This window comes from Buceros rhinoceros, unplaced genomic scaffold, assembly GCF_000710305.1.
Source record: "Buceros rhinoceros silvestris isolate BGI_N320 unplaced genomic scaffold, ASM71030v1 scaffold10975, whole genome shotgun sequence".
Lineage (NCBI taxonomy): Eukaryota > Metazoa > Chordata > Aves > Bucerotiformes > Bucerotidae > Buceros > Buceros rhinoceros.
The window spans coordinates 1-11,439 of record NW_010413416.1 but is presented as its reverse complement, the minus strand read 5'-3'; the positions used below and the strand labels follow the sequence as shown (position 1 = coordinate 11,439).

At 39.5% G+C, this 11,439-nt stretch overlaps 1 protein-coding gene across 1 annotated transcript; it reads right to left on the bottom strand.

The window, feature by feature from the left end:
• Positions 1-685: 685 nt before the first annotated feature.
• Positions 686-9,438, bottom strand: LOC104493945 (cytochrome P450 2J2-like). The gene is made up of 9 exons (XM_010136715.1): positions 9,268-9,438; positions 8,071-8,233; positions 7,413-7,562; positions 5,847-6,007; positions 4,714-4,887; positions 4,339-4,480; positions 3,499-3,686; positions 2,578-2,719; positions 686-864 (listed from the first exon to the last, which is right to left on the bottom strand). Exons 1-9 carry the CDS (start codon positions 9,436-9,438, stop codon positions 686-688), a joined length of 1,470 nt encoding a protein of 489 aa, XP_010135017.1.
• Positions 9,439-11,439: the final 2,001 nt, after the last annotated feature.

Sequence of the window (11,439 nt, the reverse complement as noted above, 5' to 3'; positions counted from 1 at the left end):
GTGATAACATAGGAAACAGATACTGAGGAAGTAAAGGAAAGAGGTGTAAGGATTTCTAAATGGCCTGTGATTATGAGAGGCCCCCATTCTGCCATCCTTTATGCCTGTGTGAAGTTTATGTTGCAAGGTGTACTTGAAGTATTTTTTTATACTGCAGTGTGTAACTGCAGTATTTGGGAGTGTGAAAAGAAAGGAGTCAACACAAAATGTACTCTGCTACATCCTGCGAAAGGATGGTAAGAGAAGACCTTCTGTGAATGCAGAGCAGTAAGAGCATACAGAAGAAAATATTTTTTTTTAATTCAGGCATCCTTGCTGCATCAGAACAGTTGTGCCACTTTCAGTGTGATACCTGTCTGAGCACTGATGCAGAAAACTCTGCTTGATACAGATCCCTTCCCTAAAACCCTACATCTAATTCATTGCTACAGTGAGTGTGAAACTACAGCCTTTTTTTCTTTTCGTTGTGTTACTTGTATATGCCAAAGATGTGATTATATGAGCTTTGGCAAGTACACGTATTTTAATATCAAAAAGTTGAATTCTATGAGGTCAGACCTCCTAAATAAAAGCGCTATTAATTTGCTCTACAGATCTACCTACATTTGGATACAGATGAGATAGTGGTATGTGTTTTTAAAGTATCTGCGGTTACCGCCTGGTCGATGTCCTTCTGCACTGCAGACTAGCGTGGAATAGCGCAGAGTTGATATGGATGTGGCTGCAGTATGGCACCCAGAACGTACTGCAGATTGATTTCCTTCACTCCCTCAGGGAGCCGGAATGTGAATGCCCGGAGGAGGTTGGTGAAGAAGATGAACAGTTCAACTCGTGCCATCTGTTCCCCCAAACATATGCGGTGCCCTGCAGAAGGAAGGGAAAAAGAGTTAGTTGTTTAAAGTTAAGTTCTAAAGAAGAGCTTTGAGTTCCATAAACATTAATGTAAGATAATGATTTCCAATTTCCTTTAGTAAGGACAGAAGATGCCTTTGGAGGGGGGAGGAAACATTTATTTAACTGAGAAACTGCTCATCTCTAATTATGTCAACTCTTTGGTTTGGGTTTTGGGGTTTGGTTTGTTTTTTCCCCTGGATCATGTGTGAAATGTTCCTTTTCCATTTTTTGCAGCTTGTTCTGTGAGAATGAGGAATTGCTTCTCAGTTAAGCCAGATTTTAAAAGGCTTCATGTACTACAGGGTTTTATCTCTGGTTGTTGAGGAGGAAGGGCTGGAGCATTGCGGGATGCAGTTCTAAAGCTAAGCAGGAGGATGTAATCAGGCTTTCTTCAGTGGACATTAAGGCTATATGGGGTTCTTGTAGCCCAGTATCCTCTCTCTCTTAACACCGTCCAGGAGCAGATGGATAAGCAGGGGAGTGAAATGTAGCCATGTGCCAGTGACTCAGGCTGGCATATTGTTTTCACAGTATACATCAGGTTATCTATATATTCCAAACTAAAAAAAAAAAAAGTATATCTTCAGGATATAAAAATACTCAGATTGTATAGACAGAAAACAAGGAAAGCAAGTTAAAAAAGAACATTTCCTGTGCTGTGTTGAAATGATGGCCTATATTATTTGTCTTGATTCGTGTAAACTCGTGGACATTTGGTGAGTAAAGGAGGTAAAATGCCAAGTACCTCTTTTCCAAATATGATTTGGGGATTTACAGGCAATATGGGCAAATATTTTTCAAATCTGGATTTACTGTGTTTAATCTGACTGCTTTTACCTAGTACACTATTTGCTTTTTATCTACCGTAAATGCATCATAGCATAATTTGTCACAGTAATTTAAAAAACCCAGCTGTTCCCAGTGTTTTTATTGTTTAATTTTTATATTCTAATTTTCAGTAAAGAATGCCAGCTTCCTTTCTGTGCTGGTTTTCTTTGTATTTATTGGAGAAACTGGTAGTCTAGAGAAGCTCTTGGGAATTTTATTTGCTAGTGCTTTTAATTTTCTTTTTTCTCCCATGTCTTTGAATTGTGGTATTGAATAGCTGCATTGTAGATTTGCAAAGCTGTACATCATCATATCTAACTTTTGAAAAGTTGGAATATTTTTGGTTGCTCAAAATATTCTGAAAAGATTGGATTTTGTTGGTTTTCTGTAGACACAGGAGAACCTGGTGCTAGACTGTTACTGTAGGATTTGGGAGACTGAGGTTTGGTTTCCTGCTTTATCACAGATTTTTTTTTTTCCTGTATATTTTGACAAATCACAAATGGGGAACCCAAAGACAAAAGTAATATGAGGATAAAGATGTTTTCTGATTTGAGGGTGTTTCCAGGATTTAATACTGGGACAAAGGAGTCAGATACTCTTATAGTAGGAACCATACATATACCAAGGAGATATCATTATGTCTTTCAGCCATACTCATTCTCTGTTTGACTGTATAAAAAATATAAAATGCAAGACAATATTTGTGTCTCTTACAGAAGAACACTTGACTTTAAGTCTTGTCAACTATGTTTTTAGAAAAGTATGTATTTAAAACTTCAGAATTTAGAAATGGTGTTTTTAGACTTGCTGCAAGACAGAGCAAACAGGAATATTCAAATGTCAGGGCGTTACCTGCTGAGAAAGGTAAGAATGCCTCTTTGTTCACAAAATTGCCATCCAGATCAAGGAAGTGATTTGGGTTGAACTTCCAGGGGGTCTCCCAGTGCTCAGAGTCGTACACAACAGAGTGCAGATTTGGCAACACAAGTGTGCCCTGCAAGAAGCAGCAGAGATTGTATTTTCTGTGTATGAGTGATTCTTTTTTTGGACTTCTAACAGATAACAGGGTATCCTGTGGATTCAGCTTGGTCTTTTCCTGTGCACATCCAGACCTATCAAACCCTCCTATACCCTCTTTGTAATAACGAATTACAAGTTTGCCTTTGTCAGGACTACTGAAGTGTCTTCACATCTGAGCTAGAGTGGAGCTTGGTTTGGTTTACGTTCTTGCCAGTCCAATCGTAACACCTTCCTTTTTGGGTTTTCTTTCACCGGATCTTTCAATTCCATCACATCAATTTTATGCTTAATATATCTGGGACATTTATATGTGACTGTGGGGTCTCTCCCTGTACTGAGCTGAGTGGGGTTTGGTTTTTCTCGTGTGTGTGTTTTGTCAAGGATGACCTTAGGTTGCTCCAGGCCATCCCCTTATGTGTGAAAGTTAGCTGGCTTGACATTCATTAACCTCATTTCTTCATCATTCCTTCGAACACATGTTCTGCTTTGCTGCCCAGACATCGCCCGTGGCTAGCAGGAAGAAAGACTTCAGTTTTACTAATGTTTGCTCCTTGGGCTGTTGGCCCTTTCCCAAGCTTGCTGTTGATCTGCTGCTGTGGGCTTAGCCCTGGTTCTGAGCACTCGGCTGTTTCATGTCCATGATGGCCACCACAGGTTCTCTATGCAAAGGTAGCAACTGTAGAAGCTAATATCATAGGAATAATAAATATTAATAGCTCAAAGCTTTAAGAAACGTGTGGGTATACTCTGTACCTTTTTAATGTGAAAACCCAGCAAAGTCGTGTTCCTCACACATTGCCGAGGGACCCCGACAGAGGTAACGTTGCAGTACCGCAGCACCTCGTGAATGACGGCCTGTGTGTATGGCAGTTTTTTACGGTCTTCATAGCTGATGAGATGGGTGGGTTCCAGAACAGCTTCTATCTCTCGCTGAACCTTTTCTGCAGAGAAATGAAAGTTTTTAGACTTTTTTCCCCAGCAGATTTCTGTATGAGTATGGTCCAGGACTAGGCAAAAAAAGGAAATGATGTTGCTATGAAATGTATTGGCATGTGGTTTGACTGTGTGTTGGTTTCAGCTGACCAAGAAAGTGAGTATCCCCAGGGCGCAAGATGGTCTCTCATTTGCCACACGTGCTCCCATAATGTATGAGGAGGATAATACAGGTCTGTGTTTCAAAAAGAAGGATTAAAATTGGAAATTACAGGTGTAATTTCTGTTATGTTTATAAATACACATCAGACCAGGTATCTTCTTAAAGCTTTTCCATTTTGAAGGTTAGGAAGAGACTGGGGTGCATATGAAATGTCTTCAGCTTGTTATTCTGTCTTTGCCACCCGCTTCTAGTGAGATAAAACAGTGGCTGCTACCTATTTCTGCTAGTGTTGCTTCTTAATGAATGGGTGGGGAAAGCATGTGCTTGTTTCATTTGTTAAATCTCATTTTCTAGATCTCCATTGTTGATGTACCACTATTCATACTCATTGCTAAGGGTTATTTTGACGTATTGCAATGATTGAGCTCACACACTTCAGTGATGTTCACTGTGATACAGTGTTGAGTGCGGTTCTCCCTGATGATGCTTTTGCTCACCTTGTATTTCTGGGTGTTGTACCACATAGAGCAGTGCCCAGAGAAGGGTGGTGCTTGTTGTTTCTGTCCCTCCCAGCAGAAGATCAACCACTGTCTGAACCATGTTGTCTTTATTAAACGTAGAAGTAGGGTCATCTTTGGTCTGTGGGGTATGTTCACAAGAAGACTATGAAGTGGATAATTTGAGACATTTCATTGGTCATGTAGAAATTGTCATTTTTTTTGATGAAAACAGCAAGCAGCCCCCCGAAACAAATCTGCAGTGCTGAGCAAATAAAGCATGCAGATAAAAATTCCACAGCAGTTACTTAACAGCAAGTCTTTGTAGCGGGCTTTGAGGCCGGGGAGAGGATAGTGTGATAAACAGGTACTTGCTTTTGTTATTTGATCCAGGTAGAAGTCGATGAGATCCTGTGGATCACCCGTGTTCTGTCCCTCATGAGTCTGGACCTCCCTCACGACTAAATTGTGCATGAAGTCATTGTAGGCAAACACTTTGTGATGAGGTCCTGGGAGATGGTGCAAAAGCCAAGGGAAAGCATCATACAGCTGTGAATTTAAACAAAAGGAAGAAAGGTCAGCTCTTTTATATCAAGAACCCAGTTTTGATTTCCTGATGACTGTGGTCTCTGCAACATATGGGCTCCTGTTTAGGATGAGAGGCAAGAGTCACAAGCCAGAACTTCTTACTTTCTGGTTAATTGTAAGAAAATGTTGGGGGGGTTTTTTGCGGTTTTTTTGGTGGTAGCAGTTTTTTTGTTTGTAGGTTTTGTGGGTTTTTTCTTTTCTTTTTTTTTAGTTCTAGTTGTTGTGGTGTTTTTAAAAATAATTTTATTTTTGCTAGGAGAGAGATTAAATACTGGAAGCAGGTTTCCCAGAGAATCTCTGTGAAATCTCCATCCTTGAAGGCTTGACCAGACAAGTCCTTAAACAACCTGATCGAATTAGACCTGCTAAAGTCTTCACAATGTAAGCAATAGATAGACTTTCAAGAACTTGAAAATATTCTTCTTGATGTGGTGAAATTGTCACCTGGATCTCAGAGGAAGCTCAGAGTAACTCAGATCTTGATGGAAGTATGTCCTACATGAGAAGGAGGATATCTTCTCACAAGAATCGGACTTGAAGGCTTAATTCTTATTAACTGCACTTCATATTTGGAAGATGAAATGAAAAATTTTGAAAGTCGTTTTCATTTTAAGATTCCGGAATCTTATGTATACAGTAACCTGTAGATGTCATGTATTTCAAATAGGTAATCATGATTTGGAAATGGTGCAAAACATTAATAAACTAGAAGTTTTATGATAGGACACACGGTTTAGTGACAAAGAAGGAATACAAGGCAGTAATGAGATAAACAAGGTGTGTGTTCCTTACTGCACGATGGCTCAGAGTAATGGTGTGGAAATGTGGGGGAATAATGGTCACTGATTTTTAATTTTTTTGTTTTACCTTGCAAAGCACAAACGTGCTTTAGCTTAAGAACAGGAATATTCAATTCTTACCCTGCCCCAGATAGTAGCTTGAAAATAGATCACAAAATGAACAGCTTTGAGAAGCTTGAGGAAAGATTCATCGTCGCTGGAGAAGCGGTGACCAAAGACAACAGCACAGATTATATTAGCAATAGCCTGGACAACGGAAGTGTGGGGGTCGAAAGGTTTGCCTGCAAATATAGGAGGTACTGTGAATATGTCTGAATAGGCTACAGTGACAAAAAGGAAGGAAGTCTTTTTTTATATATATATATTTAACAGTAAAAGTAACAGGGGTTCAGAGTGTGGAAGATCAGACTACTTTTAGATAAATCTCACACAAGTAAACTCTAGTTTAATACAAATTAACTGGATAGATTGTAAGTGCAGGGAATCTTTATTTTCAATCTGCTTTTTACTCTTGTAAAATACGGTGATTATCAGTTTTGAGAAGACCAGCATGAAGTCTCTTTTCCCCTCTGAGTTGTGTGAAAAACCAAGCAGTTTTAATTAGCTGTTTGGCCACTAAAAACCAAAATTAACTCTCCCCTCTCCCAAAACAGGAAAAAAATCTAAACCTTAGTCACGTTGAAATGACTTGTTTCCTTCTGGTTTTCAATTACTGCTTAACAATTCAACTATGTATGTGTGTGTATATGTATATATATATATATTTTTTTTTCCCCCGCAGACTGAAAATGCAGAACTCCCATAATACATATTTTAGAGGATGGAAATGACTCCTTTTAAAGAGGGTAAAGTGAACAGAGGCTAAATAAATAAGTACACATTCCAGTGGCAAGGACAACCTTTGAACTATAATACTATGGAAAATGGTGTGGATTGTATGTCTGTGACTTCCATCCAGTGTCTATAGTCCTTCTTAGACTAAATACAGTTATTGTACATGAGGAAGGATTGCATGGAAGGTAAAGATTTGGGCTGTACAGCAATCCAGAGTTGAAGGTTTGTTCTTCTCTCTCATTTTGAAGATCTGTGATTGTGTTGCTCTCAGAAGAGACGGGCCGTTTTGCTGTGTCTAGTGCAGGGGGACTTGGGAGAGGGACCTCAGGCTCTGTTTTCATATTAGTGTGGAACATGATGTTGGTGAGGGATTTGGCTGTTCAGAATATTTATATTTAATTATTTTGGCATCTTACTGAAAATCTATTGGTTTCTATTGCATCCAACCCTTAAAAAGAAGTTTTGTTGGACAACTCAGTGATACATTCCTTGTGTTGGGGTTCTTTCTCTGCCAAATCCTAAAGACCTGGTGTCCTAGAACGACTCACAGCAGGTCACAGATTGTGTGTTTTAGGGAGAAGAACATAGGGTTTTTCTACATGCCTTGAATGTGAGAATTATTACCAGCTGTCCCAAGACTGTTGATAATAAACATTTTTTTGCTATCCTTATTTCAAAAAACAATTGTATGTTGCCCACTGTGCAGACAAAACATTTTTCTGTGAAGAATGCAATTAAGAAGCCAGTAAAGTTCCACTAAAATGAAAAATATCTATATTGCTTGTAAAAATATGTTGTGAAACTGTTGCTCCCCTGCTCTACTGTATTTCAGAAAGAGCTCAGTGAAGTTACCTTTTGTGTTAGCAAAGATGTCCACAAGGTGACAGGCCTCTGTTTGAATCCAATGCTCCAAATTGTTCTTACCGAGTGCCAGGCTTCTAATAATTGTCATACCAAAGCGCCTCTGTTGCTTCCAGGTGTGCCCGCTTGTCAGAAAAATACCTGGAGAACACAGAACATCTATGCCATTGCTGGGAAGGGAAATCCTTTCGCTGCAGGAGGCAAAGTTGGATTTAGTTTAGGTTATATTTCACTAACAGAGAAAATACCGTTATTTCACACATTGACTTTTGCTCTCTAATTTAGATTTTCATGACTCCAGTTTGTAAGTGCTTGTAAACCGTGACCCTGGACACTGAATGGTAGCGGGTTTGGGAAGGAGCAGCTTCGTAGATGTCTTCTGCTTTAGAAGTGATACCAGTGAAGGGCAGCTCCTCTAGGCAAATATTCCTTTGAGTCTATTGGGAAGAAAAAACATCAGTAGGATACTTTATCAGAACTTTGTAAGAGGAGAGAGCTTTGGTTTGTCCTTTTTCTAATACACTGGCTCTACGTGGAACCCTTTTGCTAGGTAAGCCCAGTTATCTCCTAACATAACACGTACATGTGTACCTATAGGAAAGCATCTTTCTTTGTCTTGTGCTTATCTCAGTATTGTCACATCTTGTACCTTTGTCACCCATCATATCCCTGTAGAATGGGGTTAGAGGTCTTCCAGAAATTTCCTCCGAATGGGTGACGATGCCTTCTTTTACTGCTTTGTAGCCATTGAGTACAACCAGAGGTGTCTGTCCCATCCACAACGTGTAGATGTTTCCGTAGATGCTGGTTAACTGAAGAGTTAATAACAGTAAATTCATAAATGCAAACCAGGAATGCACACACCTAAATACTCCTTTTAAATGTTCTGTAGCTCTAACTAAACCTGTGTGCTGACATGGAATTGAATTAGAAGTTTTGGAAGAATTTAGCCTTCTGTTGTAGCGTGCTTTGGGAACAGAAGATAATTGTGCTTCATGGAGCAGGTACTAAGGGCATCTCTGATTTCACAGAAAGAGAAGCAGAGGTCTTCTCTGTCAGCTCAGAATCAAGGAACAAATGAATACAGGCAGAATCCCAGAGCTTTTCTCTTTATTAATGAACAAAAATTATCATATTTTCTTGCCTCTAACTTCTGAAGAAAGCAAAGACATGATTTTACATTCTTTCCTATAGCATCCATATGATTGTTCTTATTTTTCTCTATTGTCTTTCCTCAGATCAAGCTTGTATTTTTCCTTAAAATAGTTTGAAGCAAGTTCCTTACTTTTAAAAAGTTTTAATTGGTTTATAAAGGAATCATGCTGTGAACGTAACAGCCATCAAATTTTCCTCCTTCCTCTTAGTAATAATCTGTTTACTGCAGACAATCAATTGTTTGCTGTACAAATAAAATTAAAAAAAAGAGTCGGTTTAGAGTGTATGTTTGGTCTTCTAATGCGGGTTGGATTGCTTGTTGCCTGGAGATGTTGCAGTAACTTTTTGGCTTAGAAAGTTCTGCTAGAAGTGGTTTATAGGGCTAGATACCGACACAGAGAGAATGAAACCATCTATGGAATATCATGATACTGACAGCGCTAATGATAGCATGATGCATGGATGTTACTATATGCAAAAAAGCAAGATACTAACAAGGTGTACAGCAATTACGGTGTTTATTACTCAGATTTTTAATAATGCAGTGTCCTTGACTACTTCGGAATCAGCTGATAATCTGACTTGAGGTTTAAAAAAAAGTAATTCCAAGTTTAGGCTGTTTCTATGCAATGTACAATTTAAGTTAAAATAGAGTCAGGCTGATTTTCAGTCACAGACAGAAAATAAATACCTTAGTGAGAGTTTCTCGACGAAGTTTGAAGTCCAGCAGCCACAAATTTCCAATGATGGGGAGAGGAACTGGTCCTGGAGGAAGCTGGGTTCGCATCCATTGCAGCTTTAGGAACTGCAAAATCAGGAGACACACTACTAGAGCTGTGAAAACCTCGGCAATCCCCAACATCTTAGCAAAATATTAGCTTCTCACTGGGTGGTGGTTTATTTTTTTATATGACTTCCTCTGAAAATTTGGAGTTGTGTGGATGACTTTGCTTACACTGAAGTCAAACTCTTTCTAAAAATTGTCTGCTTTAGCCATCTCTCTCTCTCTCACAAGCTACTGTGCTCTGAAGCCGAAGTCCTTAGAACACTGAAATACGTGACCCCTTGCAATTAGCCAAGCCACACCTACTCTCTGTTATCATTTGTAATTGTGATCTGTCTCCTTTTTTTACTTAGAATTGTGTTTCCTTCCTAGTGTTGATACTGGGTCTAAATGCTGATTATTGAACGGTTATCCAAGGATATCAAGTGTCCTGCAGAATGGTAATACCTCATGCAGTTCCCTGTCGTTAAACGTTAAAGTACCCCGGATGCGTTACTTACTGCCCCTCTGAAATACTGCAGTTACTGTGCGGTTTCTTTTATAGGAGAAGAAACATCTGTGCAATACCTATCTGTTAGGATATGATCTCTGAGATGAAAATTATAATTTAATTCATACAGCATAAGGCTAATTAATGTCTTTTTTAAAAAGTAATTTAAGTATTAGGAGAATATCTACTTTCCCCTTTTGTCATATTCTAGGTTAAATTATGATATTATGCAGAACACAGCTGAGAGATTGTTCTGTCCAGTGGATTGTATGGTGTTTTCTAAAACCTTTTCAGTTTTATTTTTTTATTATATGGATTAAAATTTCCTGCTGTAAATTTTGGAGGTGAAAAATGCACAGGTTCTAGTTTACCTGTGAAAAAGAACAAATAAACTGAAGAAAGAGGCTAAAGTTTTGATCTTTATTGATTTGTGGACCTCATAAGCTTTCCAGGAGGGGCTGTACCAATGTGTAGCAAATTGAAGTGAAGAGGCTTGCTTTTCTTACCTGTTCTGTGTGGTCTACAGTAGGTTGCTTTGCAAGTTTTGGAATCTCCACCACTTGAAAGCAAACAGAAATGGCATAATTCTGGTGTTTTGGGACAGGATGATGGATTTACATAATCTCTTCAGTCTCCTTTAAGATATATAATTCATCTGGGACAGGATTTCAGACCTCATCGCCCATTTTATCTACATCCTGTTGGGATGGCCAAATCAGTTTTGTCTTCCAGCTGTCCTACTCGGTGCTTTTTCAGCCCCAAGGCGATGTAAAAACGGGAGACCTTGCTGACTGAGAAGTGCCAAAGCAAGTTGCAGTAGTGAACCCGGAGGTGACTTGGGGTCCTGTGTCAGACGGCCCCTTTAAACAGTGTGGTCTGAGATGGCGCACAGATCTTTGCAAGAAACCACAACCATGCGGAAAGGAGGAGTGGTAGTGTCAGGGCAGTGGACTAGTGGCAATGATAGCGGGTTCTCCCATGACCACAAGACTCATGGTCGGATGCCAAGAGAACGTGAAAAGGAGAAGAGCTGCAACAGTAGTGAGTTTTCTCATCATCACAAAACTCTTACTGAGGAAGAAGAGTAAAGATGAAGTCAAACGACCACCAGATGACAACCCCAGTAGTGAAACTGGGCATGCGTGAAATTAAGGACCATGTAATCAAAAGGTGGAGCTTGGGACGGTCCACACATACGTCCTGGCCATACGTTATGTGAGGGGCAGCTTTAACCTCTGCTCTAAGAATAGCGCTGTTTGAGCACAGAGATGAGGTAGCTGTACGGCACGACGAGGACCATGTTGCCTCCGTGGGGATGCCCACAGGGGTCCGTTAACTACCAACGCCTCACCTCTGAAACCATCCTTGCTGGGGACGCTGTTGGTTTGGACATCACTTGCTATCTTAGGGTCGGTATGTATATGAACTAAGGTAACCTTTTCTTTTTTTTTCTTCCTTTTCTCCCTTGTATTTCATTATGATGAACTGCACTTGGACAGCAGGGAACACTGATACTACACTTGAATGTCCACAGGGTGTATTACTTTTTGCCTTAATCATATTAGTAGTAATCTTTTAATACTTTGGAA

Coding starts and splice junctions, on each gene's coding strand:
- LOC104493945 (XM_010136715.1), bottom strand. CDS start 9,438: ATGTTGGGGATTGCCGAGGTTTTCACAGCTCTAGTAGTGTGTCTCCTG. Junction 4,888..5,846: donor AAGCTACTATCTGGGGCAGG/GTAAGAATTGAA, acceptor TTAAATTCACAG/CTGTATGATGCTTTCCCTTG. Junction 4,481..4,713: donor ACCTGGATCAAATAACAAAA/GCAAGTACCTGT, acceptor CATACCCCACAG/ACCAAAGATGACCCTACTTC.